Source organism: Leuresthes tenuis, unplaced genomic scaffold (assembly GCF_036924035.1).
Source record: "Leuresthes tenuis unplaced genomic scaffold, fLeuTen1.0.hap1 SCAF_21, whole genome shotgun sequence".
Taxonomy (NCBI): domain Eukaryota; kingdom Metazoa; phylum Chordata; class Actinopteri; order Atheriniformes; family Atherinopsidae; genus Leuresthes; species Leuresthes tenuis.
In genome coordinates, this window is record NW_027325375.1 from 7,657,072 (window position 1) to 7,683,036 (window position 25,965).

Consider the following 25,965-nt stretch of genomic DNA (forward strand, 5'->3'; position numbering starts at 1 on the left):
GAAATTCATGCAACAACTTGAAATTACTCATTTTGGTTATATATATGAATCATTCAGTTTGTGCCTTAAGCTACACTTCTGGGTTTGTAATGCAGAAACTTCCAAACTTATTTTTAGGATAAACATTTTTTTCTTTTTAAAAGTATAACTTGGAAATTTTAACAATTTGTTTAAAATTCAGGCTAGTTGGTATTCTTGGGTTATACTAAAAGTGATTTTCAAACAATAGATCTGTAATGACTTTTATTTTTCCAAAATTTGGTTTTAATACTAATTAAAATACTGTGGTTACCAAACAGTTACAACTGTTTTTGCAAATTAAGAAGTTTCTGTATTACACTCCCTGTTTTCCTCAGATCATCATCACTGGTTATGTGTCTGTAATCTGAATCTTTTTTGGGGAGTGATAAAGAATTATTTGATAAATTAATAACAAAATGACAACTTTTTTTTATTGTTATTTGTAGAAGTTGACAGTAGCATGACACGTTCAGTGAAGGATGGCCGGACAAAGGCAACCAAAAGAAAAGCCAGTCCTGACCAGCAGTTGACCAATAAAAGAACCAGGGTCTCTGAGGTGGCAGGACCTTCTACAAGCTGTCAGGACGAGGTCAGGACAGTGAAAAGAGGAAAGAGGAAGGTTACAGAAGATGGAGAGGCACCCTCAAGAAACCCAAAGAGAAGGAGGGGACTCCTGGATGTCGTGTTAAATCAAGAGTCAGCCTCCTCCTCAGTGGAAAGTGGTAGGCTGGTGCATTCTGTGAAATTACAGCTGCATAATTAACTTACATTTTAGCTGTAGTGGTTAAATATTATAATGTCCTTTAACTTTGTCACACTGATCTAAACACACATTTTCAATCAAATTACAAACATGTGAGTGTCATCATGCTAATGTTTCAATGTGTTATTGTCATTTATAGGATCCAGTAGCAACAATTTAGATGGTTGTACATCTGATGGGGATATAAGGAGGGGTAATAGAAAGAGGAAGGCCTTACCTGCTGAGGAAACACAGAGTAGGAAGAGAACGAAGAAAACTGAGACCATAAAGGACCAAATAGATGCCCAACGAGGTCAGTCATTAATAAAAAAATGTAACATTTAGCTTCAAGTGCGTTATATTTAATATAAGTATTTATATTAGGTATTACCTATTACCTAGGCGATATATACATATATATATGTTTGTTTTTTTAAATATATATATAGAGAATTTATAGAGGTAACCTGTGTAAATTATCATTGAAATTCTTCTGATGTACTGTCAAACTAAAATGATGTTTATGTTTTATTTTAGCTGAATTTGAGGAGAAATATGAGGAGAAAAATCAGCTCAGCGAAGGAGGCTGTGGATCTGTGTTTGCAGGCTGTCGGAGAGAAGATAATTTACCCGTATGTATTAGACACACATTGTCATATTCAAGACACTCACCGTATGATGTGACTAACCAAAGTCTCGTTTGTATCTTGCAGGTAGCCATCAAACACATTCCAAAGGACAAAGTGTTCTGCAAACATAAAGTAAGTTAGCAACGGCAGTAACTTCTGCTTTTATCAGCACTATCACTGGATTATAGATAAACTGTGGTTTTCCCTGCCTAACACTTTCTTTGTTGCTGTGATGTTTCAGGACAAGAATGGGAGGCAGATTTCAGTGGAGGTGGCTGTCATGCTGAAGCTGGAAGGTAGCACTGCCAGTTCAGTGGGGCACTCAGCACCTGTGTCCCTGCTGGACTGGTATGATCTACAGCAGGAGCTGATTCTTGTGCTGGAGAGACCAATGCCTGCCGAGGACCTCGCTCACTACATCGAAGAGCATGGAGGCTCCCTCCAGGAAGATGAGGCCAAAGTAAGCTGATGGAAAATATTTGCAATCTTTGTGAATGTCATTCTTTGAGAGACATCGTCACACTTTCTGCTTTTTTTATTTAAATGATTTCATAATGGTTATCAAAATAATTTAAAGCCATAAAAAATGTCACACCATCCTCTCTTCTTAAATATCTAACCTGTTTTTTTTTCCTCTTTCAGATTATAATACAACAGTTGGTTGATGCAGCAGTCCACCTGAAACAAAACAGCATCTTCCACAGAGACATTAAAGTGGAAAATATCCTGATTGAGACCGGCTCAGATGTCCCACGACTTCGTCTCATAGACTTTGGAATGAGCTGCATCAACAAAAAGACATCTATATATCGGACTTTTTATGGTATGTTATTACTTCAGATTTTGCTCTTCTCCAATCAGTGATTTAAAAACCAAAGCCACTCCTCCTCTAACATTTATTCTTATGTCTTTATCCTCAAGGTACCAGTGCTCATGTCCCTCCAGAGTGGCTGAACTCCTGTACATACAGTGCTGGACCTACAACAGTGTGGCAGGTAGGAGTGGTGCTGTTTGAAATGCTCCACAACAAAGATTTCAGGTCCACTAACTTCATCAGGAAGAGACTAAAGATTAGCAGTACGCTGTCTCAAGGTAAAACAAACACCCATAAACACATCTGTCATTAAGAAAAGATAATCTGTTTCAGTTCACATTCTGATAGACCACTGCAGACCTAACAATGTTTGTTCTTTTTCTTCACATCCTCCAGATTGCCTGGATTTCTTGGAGCAGTGTTTGATTAAAGTTCCCAAGCAGCGCCCCACGCTGGAGCAGCTTCTAAATCACACTTGGTTCACGTGAGACAGAAACAACACACACACTGTTAATCAAAACAAATGACATTTTATTGAAAGTTTGATTCATGTTTAAATTTAAACCTAAATCTTTATGTCTGAATTTAACAGGAATAAATATACATTATAAATATGTCACATTCTCTGTGATGTGAGGATGTAAGGATAGGATAGAATACAATATATTAGAATACAATAGAATAGAACATAACACAATACAATACAACAGAATACAAGATGATATAATACAATTCAATAGAATAGAACATAACACAACACAATACAATACAATAGAACACAATAGAATAGAATAGAATCCTTCTGTATTAGTTCTTCAACAGGTACATCTACAGTGTTGCAGAAGACAACCAGAAGAGGAACAGAACAATTATAAAATTTGTTTTTTTTAAATTATCAGTGTTCACTTCTCTGAGAGGAAGTGTTCACTGATGACTGAATGATCTCAGATGTGCAAAAATGAATTGCCCTAAATATTGCAAAAATAAAATCCATTTTTAGACACAATTTTCAAAGAAAGTGAATGTTTATTTAATATTCTGACATTTGAATATTAGTTCAAGTAGTTTCACATTTATATTAGCCCTATATAACTGAGTTCAGAAATATCTACTCTGTCATCTGGCCTGCTTGTGCTACTCCCGGGAGGGGTGGGGGGGGGGTGTTTCCTCTCCCCGCTGCTCGCGACTTCACCCACCTGTGGGCACGTCACGACTCCCGGGACACTCCTGGGGCAGGTGCTGGCCCACTGTGTGGCTGTCTGGGGCGCTTGGCCCTCTCAGGTATTGGGTGGGGCCTCTGCCAGGAGGTATGTATCACTGATGACTGAATGATCTCAAATGTGAAAATATGAATTGCGCTAAATATTACAAAAATAAAATCCATTTTTAGACACAATTTTCAAAGCACTCAATGGCATCTTACAAGACACAGATAAAATGACAATAGAACATTAACAATAAAAATATGAATTCATTTTATTCATTGATTTAATAGGGACTAAACTTAATACATATATTGAGCCAGATTTGGCTGCAAGCTCCTGCTGGCGGTGGCTGTTCCTGCTGATGGTGTCTGCTGCTGGTGGTGTCTGCTGCTGGTGGTGTCTGCTGCTGGTGGTGTCTGCTGCTGGTGGTGTCTGCTGCTGGTGGTGTCTACTGCTGGTGGTGTCTGCTGCTGCTCGCAGAGGCTGCTGCTGCTACCATTGGAAGCTACTAGTGGTGACTGCTCGCTGGTGTCTCACTGATGGCTGCAGGAAGATGCTGGTGGTTGCTGGAGGTTGAGCAGGAATGGAGAGGCCAAATACATCCATGGCAATAACTAAAGTATTTGGTAGTGGCCTAGATATTATGGCCTTTGGTGCAGGAGGTTAAGCCTTCTTGGTCTTCTTGTTCTGACTCTTGCTGCCAAGGTAACCTTTACTCTAGTCTTCTCTCCTTTCAGCCCTGATGCACTTTGCCGCAATCCTTAACCTCAGCCTGACATATTTGCAGACTATCTTTCTCTTCATATCATGGCATGATGGAAGGCTGCTCTCCAGAAGCATGGCCTCCTCTTCCAGCTCTTCCACTGCATTGGTGCACTCCATCTGTCCTGAACGTAACAGCTGCTCCACATGCTGGACGACAGTGAAGACCTCGTCAGATGGCCGATAAAGTGCACCCGGTTTGAATTCCTTCAACTGCAGCAGAACAACATGCTCATGTGCATCATCTGCATTTTGCACAAGTGCATGCTTGCATGTCTCGCAGTGTGAGTAGCTGAAAACACACTTCACGGTGTATACGGCCAGATGATACAGAACACAGGAATCTGTTTTTGTGAAGGTGGGTGGTGATGTCAGGTCGACCAGCTGCTCCACTCTCAGACCTTCAGGACTTCTGGAATTGGTTTTGGTTTCCAGGAAGTCTGCTAGGTGGTCACAGTTGTCCTCCAGGTAACTGCCTGTATGCACTGTGGACAGGAACTGTCCAACAGTGACAGCCCGCAGGGCATAGTGGAACTCCACAGGTGTTGGCACAGGGTTCCTCTGACATATGCATCCAAATGTGTTTTCCAGGCAGTCCTGCATGAACCGGCTTGTGAGGACAAATTTGTGACTCTGGCTCGACCTGCAGTATGGTTCTGTCTGGACTGGCTTCCAGCTGCTCTTTTCCCCTATTTTTAGGTCTTGAAAAAGATGGACACTCTCCTGGAGAAAGCTGATGGCCTTTTCATACTCCCCCATTTTGAACCGTGAGAGGGCAGTCACAACATGGCGGGACGACATAAGGTAAATGGTAAATGGACTTGTACTTGTATAGCGCTTTTCTAGTCTAGCTGACCACTCAAAGCGCTTCAAAGGTCAAACCAGTGGTCCATCTTCTCCAGGAACCATGATGTGGTGAGGTTTGATTCAGGACGCTGCTCCTCCTCTACCAGGTACTTTAAGGCAGCACTTGTCGACTTACTAAAGATATGCATGGCTGAGCTAACTTTCATCTTTTCAAAGTGGTTAGGCTCCAAGATGCCCCAGGAGAGGTTGGGGGCCAGCTTTAGTGCCATGCCCTCTTGGTAGGACACCAGATCCGGTAAGGGACCAACAGACACCTCACTGGATGGGAGGTGCTCTTTGTTCACCACATCTTGTGGAATGGTGATGGTCTGACCACGGACAAGGGCGCTCTTCAAGTTCTTGACCAGATGTGGAACATCTGCCATGAAATGGAGCCGTCGGTGTGGCTCTATGGGATGTGGAATTCAGGGCTTATCACACGTTACCCCAAAAGCTCGCCACATTGCTCTATTAGGGCTCCCCATGTCACTTGTGACATTAATGACATGAAGTCCTACAGATGCAGCTGCCTCCACTATAGCAATGATGATGGGCTGGTAGACGGCACCATTGGTGGAATTACTGCTGTAGTGGTATGCCACAACTTGCTTCCACCTTGTTGTTACTCCAGCCAGCATGAAGACACAAGCGTGAGTTGCTCTGCCATTGTGGCCAGGCAGTGTAACGTTGCCAAACAGCTTTTCCGCCTTTTTATTATTTTGGCTGAGTGCATGAATCTGGTCCTGATTGAAAATTGAAGTAAATTTTTGTTGAAGGTTGTTGTTTCTCCTCCTAAGTGCCAAATTGATTATTTTTTGTTGTGCTGGAGCGCTCTCTGCTTTTATCCCTCCTATATCTTTCCTTTCTTAATTCCCTCAGCAGGTCCTCCACACTGGCCCTGTCATGACTGGCCCCTGGCACACTGGTTCCTGGATGAGTGGCCCCTGACTGACTGGCACCTGCTGGTCTGCTGACCTCTGCTTCACTGTCACCTGACACATCCCTCTCACTCGCCTCTAACTGCACCTCAGTTTGTCCCTCAATATCTGTAATAACAACGTATTGTTGGTGTTATACGTATTTATGCCACCTACACTACACTACAATATCTTGTTTTTGAAATACATGAAATGGGAAAAACTGTGGAAAGACTGGTATCATACCAAGGTTTGATTTTATGCAGTAAGTGTGGTCATCAGATGTTTTAACTTCTGCAGAAGCCATCATCCTCGAAGGTGTTTTCCTCCTCTTGGGCTTGGGGCGATGGATGAAGATGGTTGGGACAGCATCTGCTCTCGACCTCTGTGCCTCTTTTTGTGTTCGTGAATTGGTTGTCCTCAAAGTGTAACTGCCAGGAGGTAATGATGTGATAAGTCGTAGGCTAAGTTCAGTTTCCCCTACACACTTCACATTTTCTGTTGAACTTTAATTGTAATGTTCTTCTTTACATTCAGGTGTCGAAGGCCCTTTGAAATTAACTTTAACTTTAAATAACTTTATCATAAAACCTCTGTGGCCATTATTTACTTCACAAAGTTTTCTGTTGTTGTTGTCATCTTTATATACTCTATAGCTCTGCCCTCTTCCACACAGCATAGACATATTTATATATATATTTCCGTATATCGGGGCTCAGGCTGACGGACTTCCTGCGAGAGCTCTGTCACTCCGAGTTCAGCGCTGCCATACTTTACATGTCACCACTAATAAATACTTTCAATGAAAGAATCGGGGTAAAAAGTTATTGCCTCTTATTCACACAGACACACTAATATAGTTGGGAAACAAGTACGTACCAGAAACAACATGTAACTAAGTGATGATTATAAATGTTTATTCCTTATTTTTAGGCTATAGGTAAGCACCAAACTAACATGTATTTTTCTAATGTTTTTATGAGTGTTTACAGCTGCTAATGTGTACAACACTGTTACTGTGATGATAAATATTGAAATATTTATAATTGACATTTAATCTGTGTTTATTATAACCAGATCCTAAAATGTAGAGGGTTTTCTGAATATATGTATATATATATATATAACATATATATATGTTCATTGATGAACATATATACATATAAATATCTACAATAAGGGCATTAATGAACACGGGGGCATTGACGATCGTATATACACACTTATATCTACACACTTATCTACACAGCTATACAATTGCAGTCAGTGTAAGTTAAAAACCTTGGAAAAGAATAGTCTATTACAGCTTTTTCCATGTGTTGTCACTCTGCAGCTTAAGTTAAGGTGTTCAGTTTGGCAATGTGGTGCAGCCTCAATTTGTGGAAGACAGACACAATGTGTGACATCAGCACAAAATGGTGATTGTCAATTCCAATCTGTGTTTCTTGAATGTGCCCCCCCCAGAAAAAACACATCCTCAGAACCAATCTCAGCCCGGACAAACTGACAGATCAAGGCCGCTTTGACCGCTTGCCCTGACACTGACTGGCGAATAAAACACTCAGCTGATCTGACCACCTTTACAGTACCGTCAGAAGGAATCATCAGCCTTCCCTTGTTTTTTAGCGTGAGCAAGTGGTAGCTCTGATCAAATGATGCGGGTACAACATCAGTCACCAAACTACCACGGCACACATCACAGGAAAGCTTTTTGAGAATCTGGCAAACAACAAACCCTGAGATGTACACCAGTGCATTGTCCACAAGACCACCAAAGCGGGTTGGTAGATAGCTATGGTCAGACACTAAAGCAGGAACGTTGAAAAAAGGGGGTGGAATCTCTTCAGTTTCTTCTGCTGCTGGAGAAGAGGGAACATCTCAAAAGTAGACAAGGACACGGTCTCATCCTATGCTGCCACATTTCCTGATGTGCTTGGAGACACACCACACCGCACCATCAGATGGCAGGAAGATGGCCTGGAACTGGCTGGCTGAGGGATTGTTATTCCAGCCCCCTAAAACACATACAAACAACACATTTACATATACAGTTACCCGAATAATATGCATACATAGAGACTAACCACATAGTAAAAAAATCTGAAATCCCTACCTGATACCCTGATTGAATTAAAGAGGAGCTCCAAGTGATCCTGGCTAAAGCGGTAGGTGCTGACGTACCGCTGAAGCTGTTCTGGAATCATCAACATCAGGGTGTCAATGTTGATCACGAATCCCATGACAGATAGGTACCTTCACAAGGAAATGTTTTGTCAGTATAATCATGGCAAACCAAAATACCTCAAGAGAGCACTACGTGATTTCCTTCATTTATAGATGTTAATGCAAAGAGAAACAATATTGAAACAGGAATGGGAAAGCTTGATAACATCGACACTGCTATACATACCATTATAACACTTCTAAGGAATGAAAAACACTGAAGATAGAAGTCCAACAGAAACAAAACAGGAGACTGCAAAAACATTGGAACCAGAGAACAAAGCATCATAGGAACTTATGATGCATCAAACGGAACAAGAGAATAGAATAGGACTGGGCAATATATCCATAATATATCAATATTTTATAAAGCTCCAACAGTCATCCCTTCAATTTTCTCTCTATATCAATATTTGATCAAAATTACATTTGAATTTATTGTCCAGCCTCGAACAGAACATCATATGAACTTGATGTCTTAAACTTATGAACTCTTCATGCAAACAAAAGCTCCCCACTTTCCTAAAACCTCTTTGACAGGTGAAGGGGTGTGCCATCTTTCATCACCAACTCATCAAGTAGTCCCTGCCTCTCACCAAGAACTCTACACTCTCTGCCCAATACAAAGAACCCAGGGGAGCTTTGAACCCTTTGGCATGGGGATTGTGACTGTTCATTTTATCAAAGAGCCTGTCAGTTATCTAAAAGCAAATGTCTGCATTAACAGAAAGCACAATAATCATCACCATAAACAATAACATGTTCCTCTGAGTCATTAGTCTAATTTCTAAAATATAAAAATGATTCACGAGTTGATCTCCATTCTTAGGGAGAAAAGTTGTGATAGACATTTTAGCAACAATCTTGCCGTCCTACTTTGTGTGAATGTTAGTAGTAGTATTATATTAGCATCACCTCAATGAACTCAGCTGTTGCTTCACAGTGTTGGAACTGTAAATAGCCAAGGTCCCTCAGTGCACGAGTTGTGTGGTACAAAGTGAAGTTGTCCTCCACTACACATTTAATTTGAAAAAGTATTTTATTTTTGTTCTGCAAAAAGCCAAAAATATATATTATTTATCATGTTACGCCACACACATCTTCACACTCAGGTGTGTGTTGTCGTTCTCACAGCGTATTCACATAACACAGAAAAATGATGAACATCTGCACAAAACATCCAAACAATAATCATGACCGTTACATTGCTATTCCAGACCAGTTGTCTTATTTTGTACATTCAATATCAATTTGTTTCTCCAATACACAATCAGCCATTCATATTTACCAAAATGATCACATTAACGAAATCAATTATGTATCCATCTTAACTTATTTATTTATCTATTGACAATACCCGAACCGTTCGGGCTATTTACACCGGCTCATAGCTTTCTCCAGCCTTATGCTTGCTCGTGGTTGCTAGGCAACGAGTACTATCAGCCTATTTCCGGACCATTAGGTTTTATAAACCAGTAAAGTTTTTGAACAAAATAAATATAAAATCCAAAAGAGACCATAAACTCACAATTAACACATTCATCCATCAAGCACACAATTACAACTCTCCCCTCTTACCTGCAAAAAGCCAAAAATATATATTATTTATCACGTTACGCCACACACATCTTCACACTCAGGAGTGTGTTCTTGTCTCACAGCGTATTCTCGCGAGATATTTCTTTTCCCTGTACATAGTGTAGCGAACGCGCCCTCTGCTGGTGACACTTAGACACTGCATCACCACATTTGTCAAACAATAAACGAACCTTTCCCTATCAGACAACGCACAGACAATTTTCAACACACTCATGACTTATACTTAATGCAAGTAATATTAAACATATAAATAATAACAATGTGGGTATATCACTGATGGCTCTGTATGCCACACACGCAGAGCCACTGTCACAGACCGACTCAGTGTCTGTGCAGCTAGGGACACCTTCATCTTATGTGAATCAAAATTCACATGCTTGTCTGTTACCCTGTTAGCTGCATGCAATCTACCTTTTGCTTGGACATCATTAAGATGAATGATGTATCTCCAGTTGATCTGGCCACTGGTGCTGGTTAATGGACTGTAAGCCTGCAGCATATTCCGTGCCAACTTCAACATATGGCAAGCATCCATCCGCACAATCACCCTCTCACTAGTTACTGGATGTGGAAAGAATGTTTTTAAGGGCTCAATAGGGTTACCCTTTTTGGCACCCAGGCAGGTTGCACAAGCGGACATTGGAGGCACGCCCATCTATTTTGACGCATACGAGAGGGCTGCATTGGGATTGGGTCCCGCCGGGTCCCGCGGGACCAACTCAACTCTCGCGGGAGTGGGCGGTATGAACTTTTCTGCGGGCAGTCGCGGGCGAAAAATAAAAAATACTGCGGGACAGGGATGTAGCGTTGCCAGGTGTACGGTAATTGTCGTATTTATATGATAATTTTGCCCTGTGTACGATGTACTATCAATAATCCCCAAAAAGGCTACAAATACGATCATTTGACCATTCTGTGAATGTGTGGTTGTAATCGGTTGTAACCAGCCTGTCGCACTGTCTGTTGGATTTTTTTGTGAACCCTGAAGGCATTTCCATGTGACAAGTTTCAAGCTAATCGTGCTTTTCTATTTTATTGTTTACGGGGACATTTAGCCTAACGTGGGGTTGATGATGCAAAGCCGTGACGACCTGTTAGACGCTATTCAACACTAGAGTGACTATAGCGCACAATAGACTTGTTATTTTAGTTATGAAGGGTGTACGATAATTTACCTCAAAATACGATGATACTACATTTCCCACCTGGCAACACTGTCGGGATGTATCTTAGCGACAGGATAAACAGAATAAATTATGTGGAAAGGAAGCTCAAAGAAGATCTTTACAGCACAAAGACAAAGCAAGGCAAGTCTGACATTTGGAGAAGTTTCTCAATTGTCCATGAATCTCTTTATTAAAAGCCTATGAAATTACGTGTTTTCTCCTGCGGGACTCGAGAAGACATTTCTATTGTTGTGCTGGCATAAAGTCTCAAAAGTTTTGCGGGTGCGGGCGGGAGTGGACATACACATTGCGGGAGCGGGTGGTAATGGTCAGAAATTCAGCGGAGCGGGCGGAAGAAAACAGTCCCGCGCAGGACTCTAACACATACCACTCTTATGCCGCACTTATGCAGTTCCTCCGACGCATGAACAAGCAGCACCTCCTGAGTCTCTGGCGATAATAACTTGGTCAGGTAGTAGGTAATTGGGCACTTCCAATGGCCTTTTAGGCCTACCACCATAAAAACAAGAGCTTCAGTGACAAAATTTGTCTCATTCAAACCATCCGCCATATCCACAAATCCAGACATTTTCTGGGTGTTATAATTGGCTTTGATCTTAGACATTATAAATTCATATTCTGTATTTTCCTAAATAACCTATGTTCCTAGCAGGTACTTTTCCACTCTGCTCATACTGCACAACAGATGACCTTAAATGGTCCAAGACCTTAGAATGACATAAACAACTGGGTCAGACAAAACATCTCTATTAGGGCAGATAGGTCTGGTACATTAGATCCGAGCCTAAAACAGCACTCACACATACACACATTGTTTATCACATCCAAGGAACACAACAAGGACAGCAGCTGGCCTGATCATGCCACTCAAAACTGGCCAATTATACTCTGACAAGTGTGAATACAACTTCTGTGAGATAAAGCTGAATATAAATATGACATGTTTCCGGATAACGGGGCTCGGCCTGACGGATTTCCTGCGGGAGCTCTGGCACTCCGAGTCCAGCGCTGCAATATACTTTACTTGTGACCACTAATAAATACTTTTTTAATAAACGATTTCTCCAGCTTGTTCTTGGACTTCCAATGAAAAAATCGGGCTAACAATTGGTGCCGTGACCCGGATTGGCTGACTCTGAGACCGTGTCTGATCGAGGACTTCCGGAGCTGGTTGGAGGGGACTCTTCTTCAGACAATTCAAGGCGCCTAAAACACAAGGTGAGCAGAAAACCTCTTGTATCAGGATATGTGAAATTTCTGCACATTGGTCATTCTCAACTAAATTGTCTGAATTAGGATGTCCTCCGATCACTAAATCAAAAGCACAAAATTTGTGTCTACAGGTTTACTAGGTGGTCACATGTAAAGTATAAACACATAGTCTCATATAGGGAGAGTCATATGTGTCCTAGTTTAGTACAATTTGGCCAAATAAAAGACATAAATTAATATACCATAAATACATCCTGTCTTCTAAACTGAATAGGAATTAGATACCAATGGGCGGGGTCTATTAGTCCGCTATTGCGGTGTGAGTAATCTCGGTATTACTGCACGACCGGCGATGTGAGTAATTTCTGTGCAAGTGGCGCTTGGACCTTTATCTGCAATCGGCGGTGGGTCTGTATTACTTCACGTTTGGTGGTTGGACTGTAAAATCCGTGATCGGCGGTGTGTCTGTTTTTTGTTTTTGTTTTCTCTCCGCAATCGGCGGTGGTTCTGTAGTTGTTGTGAACAGACGATACACTAAGGGTTTATCTCTGCATAAGGACACAGGGCTAAGTTTTGTTATTTTTCATGAAAATGTGGGGTGGTTTGCTACTTGGTTGATATTTTACTGTGTTGGTGGAAGTGTATCGAGCAGTCGAGACTGATCGAGAATTCCTACACTGACAGATCTCAAGTGGTTCTGTAAAAGGGGGGCATTGGACTACAAATTAAAGGGGAATTTAGTTAGGGTGTTACAGAGATTGGTGAATTAAAACGAGTGAAGAGACTGGGTGAACCCCCAGCGATCAAGCGCACAGAGTAAAAGATTCTGTGTAGAAGCTTCTTGGTGGGGTCCAACACTCAGGTATTTTGCCATTCACCCATTCTGATTAACACGTGATATACCTGAATATGTCACAAACCTTTGTTGATAAGTGGAAAACATATAAACCCGGCTCATTGGGGTCGGTATTATTTGACACGTTGACTATAAGGCAGAAAAAAGTTCCAAGAGAAGACGAAAAAAGAGGGACAGATAGATTTGTAAACTGGACGAGAGAAATGCAAGGGAAAGGAATGTTTGGAGGGTGTGAAAGTGCTCCACCGCAACTGAGTGATTTCTCTATGTTTTCAAAACAAGCAACAGGCAGTAGGAATCAAACTACAGCAAAGCTAAAGGAGGCAGGTTTATTGCAGAGAGCAAGGGCAGAAAAATATATATTTTAACTGTGTTAAATTCTCTATTCAGATGCAATTCTCTGGACAACTAACACAGCATGTGCCAGACACAACGTCATCTTTTCCAGGGACACATCCTACTACACTAGAAGATAAGACACATCTTCCCAACATCACGCATGCTCAATAACAGAAGCATGCCATTTAGCAAAAGAAAAAACTGACCAGTTATACAGACAAGAAAAAGACAAAGGTTAGATATCCTCAGCTTTGTCATAAATGCTCTCACCCTAAGATTATCTCATCCCAACCCTGCTTCCTTCTTCCCCCATTCAGCCCTGAGAGTGAGGACAGATTCTGATTGATCATTGGCCTGTACTTAAAGAGTACCAGAGTTACATATAGTTATTTAGTCGAAAAATTTACAATGATAATGGAAGTTTTTACTAGAGCATTTATCATCAATTCAATAATTTATGTTTAAATAAATTTGAATGGGAGAAATACCACATTGAATGGACAATCTGAAAACCGCTTTTCAATGCAAGTATCACAGTGAAGAGATAAGAAGCAATACAAGGTCCAAAATGAATCCAGGAAGAACAGACTGTTTAAAACTAAACATTAGAACCAGTTTGTTGTTGAATTAAGATTTAACAGCTCTCTTAAAAAGTTAAAGTCAGACAAACAAACACAGCATTTAAATCTTTGATCCTTTAATTGAAAAACTGCCTGAACAAAAGATGTTCTACAAATTGAGACTTTATGATTTCCACCTGAAGCAGGTCTGAGACCGGACAGTCAGACCATATGACATATTAGAAAATATCAGGATTTAACAGCAAGGTCAGACAGATAGGTGTCAGACAGTTTCTTACCATCTTAAAGCATTAAAGGTTAGCCTTTATTGTGTTAGAGATCACAGTAACATGACTTAAAATTTAGCTGATCTAAATACTTCTCCTCTGCTTATTTTCACCAATTCTGAGTTAATATTCATCATCAGTATTTATATTTGATCTCATTAAACCATTTAACTATTTAACTGCAGCAGATCTATGAATCAATTGATCTGTTATCTTAACAGAGCAGCAAAGTGCTTTACAGAAAGGTTTAAAGTGAGTTAGATAATTAGGAAATTAACAAAAACACGGCAATAAAAGGCACAACGAGAGTCAGATATCACCAATGAGTTTCTTAAAGAAGAAAACTCTAAAAGAAATTTAAAGACATCTGCGCTGCAGTAAGTCTGAGTCATAACAAGTCAAGTCAAGGTTTGTTTTCATGGCACATTTAAAAACAGCCACAGCAACCAGAGAGCTGTACAGCTGAACACTATATTAATACTATTAGCAAATTCTAACTCTGCAGATAAATATTAATTAATCTAACAATAAACATTGAATAAATTAGTGAAATAAAAACAAAAACAGTGTTTACAGTTAAAGACATGCCTCTATACCAGACATGTGTCACTGGAAAAGGAAAGGCTTTGTGACAGCAGGCACCCCGGTTAAAAACTTAAATCAATTACTCGAACTATATTATGCCATAATTGAACCAAAACAAGTTGCTATAGTCAAGTGCAGAGGACATCAAAAGGGAGATGGGAGAGTAGCGAGAGGCAACAATGCAGCAGATAAGGCAGCAAAAACAAAAGCAAGGTATACTGCATTTAACCAGATGTCTCAGAAAACATTGGAGGAAAAATCACAACGAGAATTATGTTTAGAAAACATTAAAGAACTTCACGAAGCAGCGGCAACATCTGAAAAGCAAGCATGGAACGGAAAAAAAAAAAAGATTCCACAGGACGCTGCTGGAATCATGAAGGCAAAATAGTAGCTCCAACTGGACTACTAAATTTGCTATGTCAAAAAGCACACAGTAGAGCTCACTGTGCCAGCTCAAAAGTAACAGCGCTCATTTCACAACACTGGTGGCACCCCCACCTAAAAGACACAATGAAATATTTTGTGCAATCTTGTGAAATTTGCAAGCTGTTCAATCTCAAAGCAGGACTAGGTAGTTTCCCAGTACCTGATGCCCCTTGGAAACAGATAGTAATTGAGTTTACTGACATGGGAGCAGCGAACAGGACTGAAGGTAAACTATATCTTCTAGGGTGTGTAGCTCCCTTTTCTAGATGGGTAGAAGCCACACCTACTAAAACCGAAAAAGGAAAAGAAGTCATTAAATGGCTTACAAGAGAAATTATTTCAAGATTTGGGGGTACCAGAAGTGATAAGATCAGACAATGGTATTCACTCACTTCTCCAATGAAGAACTAGGAGAAGTGGAAAAATTGTTTGGAATTACACATAAGCTCAGTGCAGTCTCTCACCCAGCTTTACAAGGACTAGTGAAAAGAGCAAATAGAACCATCAAAAAGGCCGAACAGAAGTCTGTGCAGACACACAGTTAACCTGGGCTGAAGCGCTACGTATTGTGTTAGCCTAAGATTTACTCCAAATGCCACCATGAATGTTGTCATGTTGTCCCACATGAGGTCATGACAGGGAGGAAACACCCTGTCCATTTACAACTGCACCAACAGGCTCACCCCTTGTTGTACTACAGTATGGAAACTTGTGTGAATGTGAAACAACTGAATAACACGGTGATGAGGATATCTTAACAGGTTACATAAATACTCACCAAGGAACAGGACCAGGAAAGTGAACAAACTTAACTGGTCCTCTCCTATATGGACAGGACGCAGAAGCTACAACACATTGTGTAAAGGTACGGTTGACCGAGAATAGACTGAGTAACTGGATCCACAAGGATCACTGTACTCAGGCTCAAGATCCTGCCGAAAGAACATTAACTGAGGTCCGGACTGACTTAGGAACCTCACCTACTAACAAAGACTAGACCACGGGGACTAAAACTCTATCAGAGACTGAACAGACCACTGACTATGAAACCAAAGGAAAACACTACTGTGGAGACTAGACTGTAGAACCGCAGTAGCAGAAACAATAAAGGTTACAATAACTAATTTTCACACCTCTCCAGTGTGCAAGTCAGACATTAAAAGCTCAAGTGACAAAGAACTACAACAATAATCTGGACACACCCTCTCTTCCCACCACTCCACACCAGGTGACTAAAAGATCTCTGGAAAATGGTAACAACCCACTTCAATTGCAATTTATTGAGAAACAAAATGGTATGGTACACTCCGATCTGTGCTCAATCATGACATGTTGGTCGAACGAAAAAGATATGAATGGGATGAATAAAATGTTCTGTGAGAACAGTTTTAATCATGTGTTCTGGTTCATTCGAGAAATTACACGGGAGATGACCCAAATTGTTTAATCTGGTGCACTTAATCAATCAATCAAACTTTATTTTTATAACACTTTACATACAAGAAAATGTAGCACAAAGTGCTTCACAAGATAGAAGAAAATAAAACAAAGCAGTGAAACCCAAGGCCACATACAGACACACATAAACACACACACACACATCTATACGTACACATACACCCACATACATCCACACATACTGGAAGAAAGAAGTAAAGATTAAGTAAAACAGAATAAACTGAGGCAGAGCTGCTCTAAGTAAGGTAAAGCACAGAGCTTTGAACTGCACGATTAAAGGTCTAATTCATGTCAAGGAAAAACAAGAAGGATCCTGAACAATTTAGCTAACATTCCAAAGCTGCTACGAGCAAAGAAAAATATTACAGAATAATATCAAGAATCTGGGCCCTTAGGTCAAAGCATGCATGCAAGGTAACAGTGATCAATAACCAACCAAAGATCTGATGTCTGACAACACAAGCGCGATGCTGTGGCACTGCTAAGGAAAAAGTTAGCAGCACAAGGCCACATGGCTCATCTAAAAAATAAATAAATGAGGAATTAAGACAAATAGAAAAATAGAATAAACCTTTGTCTTTGATTTTAATTTGTATGGAAATATGTTATTGTATCATGTGATGTTATAAGAAACTCTGATGCCACACTGTTGGTACCACATGAAGGGTTTCTAATTCAAATGGAAAAAAAAATTTAAAATTAAAATGAAAAATTAATGCTGATCCTGAACTGTCTGTGGATGGCTCAGCATCACGAAACACAGCCACTGGTAAGAATTAAATATAATTTAGTATTAAGTAACAAGTGAGAATTAAGCAGATCATGCTGAAATTTTATCAAAAACACTCTGAGTTGAATTAAGAGGACAGACAATATTTATCCCAAAAAGGTTAATCAGTTACTCATTGAGAAGAAATGGCTGCTTTCTTGGTGCTGTGCTGCTCCCAAAATGAACTCTAACCACAAACATTTCTGTCCTGCAGCAGCAACACAGGAGCAGAAACTGTAGTGGAAGAGTTCAGCAGAACTAACATACGGATGAGACTAAGTCTCATCGGGGGGGTGGAGATCATAGTTTACTAACACTTCTCAAGTTTTTCCCAAAATTCTGTGAGTCTTTGTCTTTCTTTTGTCTTTTGTTCTATGTTGTCTTGTGTTTTGTCTTTGTGTTGCTGTGTTCTCTAAATGGTTTGAAGTTTTTTCCACAGAAAAAGGTGCTGGATGGTACTGGATTTCTCATTAATGCTGTACAGCAGGTTGGTGAGTATTTTGGTATTGTCCTAAAACATGGTGTCTATCAACTGGCCAGTTGTTTTGTTTTTATTTCATTTATTTTTATTTTATTTTATTTTTATTTTTTCGGTTTATATATTTGTTTTTGTTTGGGGTTCATATGAAAACTTAATTGGTCGACCAATGAATACTGGGATTGAACCTGTTAAAAGGGAATTCCTGAATATAGAACATTGTGAAAATGACATGTTGTGCTGCTCGGTTCTCTCTCCTGCTAACATTCATCCACAGCTTAAATTAACTGCATCTGCAGCAGAACCTCTACAGGACTCACAGCCAAGTGACTGACAAGACGTCGGTCTGAAATTCTGGGAGGCACGATCATCATGCCAAGATAATGGTTGAACAACCACACAACCTTCAACCACTGTCAACAAAATAATCTGAATTATCTCCTGAATTGTCCCAAAGAAAAAGATTAGTTAGAGAAAACGGGTGGTAAAGACCCCTTTGTGGAAGTGAAGTGCTGGTAACCTCTCCTTCCTAGTTAGCTCAGACTGCTGAACTGAGGTTCAGCCAGAAGGACAACCAAACACCAAGCAGTGACAGGATTGGACCAGAAGAGACTGAGCTGCACTACACCACTCTGCACAATGTTATCATAAAATTTTCACTCAAAAGAAATTGTCAGTTTTTACACTATCATTACTCATCTGTTCTCAACAGGGTCATATCTTCATATTCACGTCATGTTTAAATGTCTGTATTGTTTTGTGTTTTGTGATGTTCCTCTTTAGTTTAATGATTTTAAGTAGACCAATTATTAATCATAGGAATTCATACATACGTCCATTGCCATTTGTGTGAATCGGCTGTTCGGAGCGGGACCGTAGGCACCGAAAGGTAATTAAGTGGTCGGTCGCCAAGGGGGAATGGGGCCATAGGAGAATTTTCCCGGATATCAGCCCTCGGTTTTTTCGCTCCTATTCGCTGCGAACAGTGGACGATCCTGATGGTGATGTTAATTGCCTTAAGCACTTTTTGAGTTTCAATATTTTATGAATTGTTGTAGCTTAATTAATTATTGTTGTGTTGTAATGGTACTTATGGGTGAGCAGGGTCTTGCCACTGCTTAAACCACATATAGTTTTGGGCCAAAATGAACTAAGATTTTACACAGAGATTGGGTTAGGGGCCACATACACACACTAATTTTAAGACATATTGAAACATTTATGGATTTATTCCTTGCATACACGTACAGGCGTGATACTTATAGCTTTTTAAGTGCTCATTATGATCAGTTGAGTAATGAAGGTTGAACTATTCTGGGAAAGAGGTTCTGTTCCCAGCATCATGATAAACACTCCTGATACAGAAAGGTTTAGCTAACGCATTACAATTATTTTACACATGCATATGCAATGAAAACTTGCTTGCTGCTGATAATCGCAAAAAAGAACAGCTTACACATAACAGCTCACATAATGAAATTTTATCAAAAGGGGGATAACAAGAATCTCCTGTCTGGTTGTGCTGCACCTCAAGGTAGTTGGCCACTTGCAGTTTGGGGACCTGCTAAGTTGGCTGCCGCTAACAGGTGTTACACAATACAGAATATAACAGTCCTACCTCATTTAGTTGACATGATTAAATCATGTCAAAAGGGGGAGTTGTTATAATTGGCTTTGATCTTAGACATTATAAATTCATATTCTGTATTTTCCTAAATAACCTATGTTCCTAGCTGGTACTTTTCCACTTTGCTCATACTGCACAACAGATGACCTTAAATGGTCCAAGACCTTAGAATGACATAAACAACTGGGTCAGACAAAACATCTCTATTAGGACAGATAGGTCTGGTACATTAGATCCGAGCCTAAAACAGCACTCACACACACACACATTGTTTATCACATCCAAAGAACACAACAACGATAGCAGCTGGCCTGAGCATGTCACCCAAAACTGGCCAATTATACTCTGACAAGTGTGAAAACAACTTCTGTGAGATAAAGCTGAATATAAATATGACATGTTTCCGGATAACGGGGCTCGGCCTGACGAATTTCCTGCGGGAGCTCTGGCACTCCGAGTCCAGCGCTGCAATATACTTTACTTGTGACCACTAATAAATACTTTTTTAATAAACGATTTCTCCAGCTTGTTCTTGGGCTTCCAAAGAAAAAATCGGGCTAACATGGGTATGGGAGTTGTACTGGATATGTTTTTTAATGGCCATGGCATCCATCATGAGACACACTCAACCATATTTAGCTGGGTCTTCCTCTTGTCTTTCCTTCAACATGTCCAGCATCATCATGTTAAGGCCAGGCTCTGCATCCATGAGCTCATCCACCTTTGTAAGAAAGAAAAGCAGCCATTTAATATGGCTGCTGTAATCAGGATTTTTTCAGGATCAATAATCACTGAAAGCAGTATTGGCAGATGTTAATAATGCTAGGTGTAGGTATGTCCGCCTTTCACTCTGTTCAGTCATAACAGGATAAAATAATATGCACAGCTAACATGGAAAATAAGGTTTCAAATAATACGAACAATACCTTTGCAATGTATGTGGATGTGGGAGGTTGATATGAAGAGTCTCTCTCAGATAGCTGTATGCCTTCGGACCATGTAAGTGGAGAGTGATGGCAAACTCCCTCTGGTCTTTGGTGTATTTGTGGCTCTGTTTTGACAGGAGGCGTATTGGAAGATCTGAAATTCAATTAGCACTGGCCTTGCCCTTTAGCCAACCAAAAGAAAAGCCAGTCCCGACCAGCAGTAGACCAATAAAAGAACAAGGGTCTCTGAGGTGGCAGGACCTTCTACAAGCAGTCAGGACGAGGTCAGGACAGGGAAAAAAGGAAAGAGGAAAGTCACAGAAGATGGAGAGGGACCTTCAAGAAAGGCAAAGAGAAGGAGGGGACTCCTGGACGTCGTATTAAATCAAGAGTCAGCCTCCTCCTCAGTGGAAAGTGGTAGGCTGGTGCATTTTGTGAAATTACAGCTGCATAATTAACTTACATTTTAGATGTAGTGGTTGAATATTATAATGTCCTTTAACTTTGTCACACTGATCTAAACACACATTTTCAATCAAATTACAAACATGTGAGTGTCAACATGCTAATGTTTCAATGTGTTATTGTCATTTATAGAATCCATTAGCAACAATGTAGATGGTTGTACATCTGATGGAGATATAAGGAGGGGTAATAGAAAGAGGAAGGCCTTAACTGCTGAGGAAACATCAAGCAGGAAGAGAACAAAGAAAACAGAGACCATAAAGGACCAAATAGATGCCCAACGAGGTCAGTCATTAATAAAAAAATTTAACATTTAGCTTCAAGTGCGTTATATTTAATATAATTATTTATATTAGGTATTACCTATTACCTAGGTGATATATATATATATATATATATGTTTTTTTTTTAAATATATATATGGAGAATTGTTAGAGGTAACCTGTGTAAATTATCATTGAAATTCTTAGAGCCATCAAACACATTCCTAAGGACAAAGTGTTCTGCAAACATAAACTGTGGTTTTCCCTGCCTAACACTTTCTTTGTTGCTGTGATGTTTCAGGACAAGAATGGGAGGCAGATTTCAGTGGAGGTGGCTGTCATGCTGAAGCTGGAAAGTAGCACTGCCAGTTCAGTGGGGCACTCAGCACCTGTGTCCCTGCTGGACTGGTATGATCTACAGCAGGAGCTGATTCTTGTGCTGGAGAGACCAATGCCTGCCGAGGACCTCGCTCACTACATCGAAGAGCATGGAGGCTTCCTCCAGGAAGATGAGGCCAAAGTAAGCTGATGGAAAATATTTGCAGTCTTTGTGAATGTCATTATTTAAGAGACATTGTCACACTTTCTGCTTTGTTTGATGTAAATGATTTCATAATGGTTATCAAAATAATTTAAAGCCATAAAAAATGTCACACCATCCTCTCTTCTTAAATATCTAACCTGTTTTTTTTCCTCTTTCAGATTATAATACAACAGTTGGTTGATGCAGCAGTCCACCTGAAACAAAACAGCATCTTCCACAGAGACATCAAAGTGGAAAACATCCTGATTGAGACCGGCTCAGATGTCCCACGACTTTGTCTCATAGACTTTGGACTGAGCTGCATCAACAAAAAGACATCTAAGTATCGGACTTTTTATGGTATGTTATTACTTCAGATTTTGCTCTTCTCCAATCAGTGATTTAAAAACCAAAGCCACTCCTCCTCTAACATTTATTCTTATTTCTTTATCCTCAAGGTACCAGTGCTCATGTCCCTCCAGAGTGGCTGAACTCCTGTACATACAGTGCTGGACCTACAACAGTGTGGCAGGTAGGAGTGGTGCTGTTTGAAATGCTCCACAACAAAGAGTTCAGGTCCACTAACTTCATCAGGAAGAAACTCAAGATTAGCAGTACGCTGTCTCAAGGTAAAACAAACACCCATACACACATCTGTCATTAAGAAAAGATAATCTGTTTCAGACCACATTCTGATAGACCACTGCAGACCTTCCACATGCAGTCAGGATGAGGTCAGGACAGTGAAAAAAGGAAAGAGGAAAGTCACAGAAGATGGAGAGGGACCCTCAAGAAACCCAAAGAGAAGGAGGGGACTCCTGGACGTCGTATTAAATCAAGAGTCAGCCTCCTCCTCAGTGGAAAGTGGTAGGCTGGTGCATTTTGTGAAATTACAGCTGCATAATTAACTTACATTTTAGCTGTAGTGGTTGAATATTATAATGTCCTTTAACTTTGTCACACTGATCTAAACACACATTTTCAATCAAACTACAAACATGTGAGTGTCAACATGCTAATGTTTCAATGTGTTATTGTCATTTATAGAATCCAGTAGCAGCAATTTAGAAGGTTGTACATCTGATGGGGATATAAGGAGGAGTACTTGGAAGAGGAAGGCCTTAACTGCTGAGGAAACACCAAGCAGGAAGAGAACAAAGAAAACAGAGACCATAAAGGACCAAATAGATGCCCAACGAGGTCAGTCATTAATAAATAATGTAACATTTAGCTTCAAGTGCATTATATTTAATATAAGTATTTATATTAGATATTACCTATTACCTAGGCAATATATATATATTACAGCTTATATAACCTGTGTAAATTATCATTGAAATTCTTCTGATGTACTGTCAAACTAAAATGATGTTTATGTTTTATTTTAGCTGAATTTGAGGAGAAATACGAAGAGAAAAGTCAGCTCTGCAAAGGAAGCTGTGGATCTGTGTTTACAGGCTGTCGGAGAGCAGATCATTTACCCGTATGTATTAGACACACATTGTCATATTCAAGACACTCACTGTATGATGTGACTAACCAAAGTTTTGTTTGTATCTTGCAGGTAGCCATCAAACACATTCCTAAGGACAAAGTGTTCTGCAAACATAAAGTAAGTTAGCAACGGCAGTAACTTCTGCTTTTATCAGCACTATCACTGGATTATAGATAAACTGTGGTTTTCCCTGCCTACACTTTCTTGTGTATTTCATTCTTTGAGGACCTCGCACACTAGATCGAAGAGCATGGAGGCTCCCTCCTGGAAGATGAGGCCAAAGTAAGCTGATGGAAAATATTTGCAATCTTTGTGAATGTCATTCTTTGAGAGACATCGTCACACTTTCTGCTTTGTTTGATTTAAGTGATTTCATAATGGTTATCAAAATAATTTAGAGCCATAAAAAATGTCACACCATCCTCTCTTCTTAAATATCTAACCTGTTTTTTTTCCTCTTTTTTCATATTTGTCAGGATTCAGGTTTTGTTTCATGTCTCGTCACTTCCTGTTTTATTTTGAATGTTAACTTCTCCTCTCGTTTCAGCTAATTTGCCCTTCCTCCCGTGTCCTGCGTCTGCGTGTCTCCCCTGATTACCAAGGTGTTTCCACCTGTTCCCCTTGGATCCTCATATAGTCTTTGTCTTCCCTTGTCTCGTGGCCAGTGTGTTGTACCTAACAGTCCTCATCCTAGCCTCCGAAACCTATCGCTTGATTCCTTGTGTTCCAGATTCCTGACCATTGTGGTATTCAATATTTTGATGCCTTGTTTATTCGCTGAAGTCGAGTGTTTCTCCTTCAGAGTTTTTCTTTTGGTTAATGTTTGTGTAGTTTCACAGTTCAGCTTTGACTCATTTTTATAGTCGTTTTTGGTTTCCTCCTTTTGAGAGATTTTTGTTGTAATGTTTCATAGCTCCTCCGTTATAGGAGTGGCTGCTTGATTTTTGTTCTTTGATATATTCTATAGTTCCTCCATTAGAAGGTGGAGTTTCGTGTGGTTAAATTTAAATATTAATCTTTTCATAGACCTTTTGTTTTCCTCCTAGAGTGAAGAGACTGTTTCTTTTGATTAAGTTTTATACCGGCCTCTTACACTTCTATAGTAATAGTGATCAGAGCCTTAGTAATTTTCATAAGTGTTTATTTCTCTGTCCGGAGTTTATTATATAAACTATCTTACTTTGAAATTGATCCTGCGCCTGTGTCCTGTCGGTTTCTGACAATAATGCGACGGTTGATGCAGCGGTACACCTTAAGTATAAAAGCTTCTTCCACAGAGACATCAAAGTGGAAAATATCCTCTATCTCTAACATTTATTCTCATGTCTTTATCCTCAAGGTACCAGTGCTCATGTCCCTCCAGAGTGGCTGAGCTCCTGTACATACAGTGCTGGACCTACAACAGTGTGGCAGGTAGGAGTGGTGCTGTTTGAAACGCTCCACAACAAAGAGTTCAGGTCCACTAACTTCATCAGGAAAAAACTCAAGATTAGCAGTACGCTGTCTCAAGGTAAAACAAACACCCATACACACATCTGTCATTAAGAAAAGATTCATTTCACATTCAGTTCACATTCTGATAGACCACTGCAGACCTAACAATCTTTGTTCTTTTTCTTCACATCCTCCAGATTGCCTGGATTTCTTGCAGCAGTGTTTGACTAAAGTTCCCAAGCAGCGCCCCACACTGGAGCAGCTTCTAGGTCACCCTTAATTGATGTGAGACAGGAACAACACACGCTCTTTTAATCAAGACAACTGAAATTTTATTGAAAGTTTTATTAATGTTTAAATTTAAACCTAAATATTTATATCCGAGTTCAACAAGAATAAACCTCTAATCATCCTCTCTTCTTAAATATCTAACCTTTTTTGTCCCTGCCTTTCAGATTATACTACAACAATTGGTTGAAGCAGCAATAGAACTGAAATGTTGGGACAGGACCAAGGCAGCATGTTTTCCACAGCACCAGCACCCTCTTAAGCCTCAGAATCAGTTGGATACATACTGGAAAGTTGAGGTAGCAGTCAGTCAAGAAAGGAAAGTCTTTTGTGTCCATGGGGGTTTGGGTAAAGGGTGGGGTGAGTGGCTCCACTACAGGAGAGAGACGGGGGAGGGAAGAAACTTGTGTACTGTACTAGGAAAATTGCTGCTGCAATAGACTGCCTCTGGCATGGCGGCATCTTAAAGCAATGTTTTAGAATAAGGTGATTTCACTACTCACACACTTGGATTCCATATTCCAGTTTTGAAAATATTCAGATTTCATATAATTAAATATTTAATATCCAGGTATTGGTCATACCTATGAAAAGTTTAATGTAAAAACACATCTGACGGACTTAAATATTTTGGCATTAGAAGAGTTAAGTAGCTGAAACTATGTGAAAACCATTAGGTTCCAAAAAAGTACAGAAGTCTGAAAAGATCATCTCAGTAGTGTGCATGCTATTCAAAAAAAGTACGTTTTTACATTGTATGTAGCATAGAGGAGAACTATAAGCATTCCTGAAACAAATGTTCAGAGTAAGAAAGTCAGACTCGTATAATTTAAATGTGGTTAGTACTCTTGTTTTTATGTATTTAGGTCCAGTGTGTTTTTAGCATTTTAAATCAACAAAAAATGGCAAAGGCTGATAAATGAATATCCCTTATGTTGTTTAGGGAGCTTTGTTGTGTGTACTGTCGTGTTGTCTGATGTACCATTATGGTGTGGATTAGATTAACAGACAGGTTTCATCAAGACA

The 25,965-nt window shown here is 39.9% G+C and overlaps 1 protein-coding gene across 1 annotated transcript; it reads left to right on the forward strand.

The window, feature by feature from the left end:
* The first annotated feature begins 481 nt into the window (after positions 1-481).
* LOC140279269 (serine/threonine-protein kinase pim-1-like) lies at positions 482-24,931 on the forward strand. The gene is made up of 8 exons (XM_072374397.1): positions 482-743; positions 924-1,076; positions 1,301-1,395; positions 1,477-1,524; positions 1,634-1,852; positions 2,035-2,215; positions 24,557-24,727; positions 24,849-24,931. Exons 1-8 carry the CDS (start codon positions 482-484, stop codon positions 24,929-24,931), a joined length of 1,212 nt encoding a protein of 403 aa, XP_072230498.1.
* The last annotated feature ends 1,034 nt before the right edge of the window (positions 24,932-25,965 follow it).

Bases quoted from the DNA above. Each gene is read 5' to 3' on its own strand.
- LOC140279269 (XM_072374397.1), top strand. From the start codon at position 482: ATGACACGTTCAGTGAAGGATGGCCGGACAAAGGCAACCAAAAGAAAA. The intron at 1,525-1,633 runs GTAAGTTAGCAA...GTGATGTTTCAG, and splicing joins AAGTGTTCTGCAAACATAAA to GACAAGAATGGGAGGCAGAT. The intron at 24,728-24,848 runs GTAAAACAAACA...CACATCCTCCAG, and splicing joins TAGCAGTACGCTGTCTCAAG to ATTGCCTGGATTTCTTGCAG.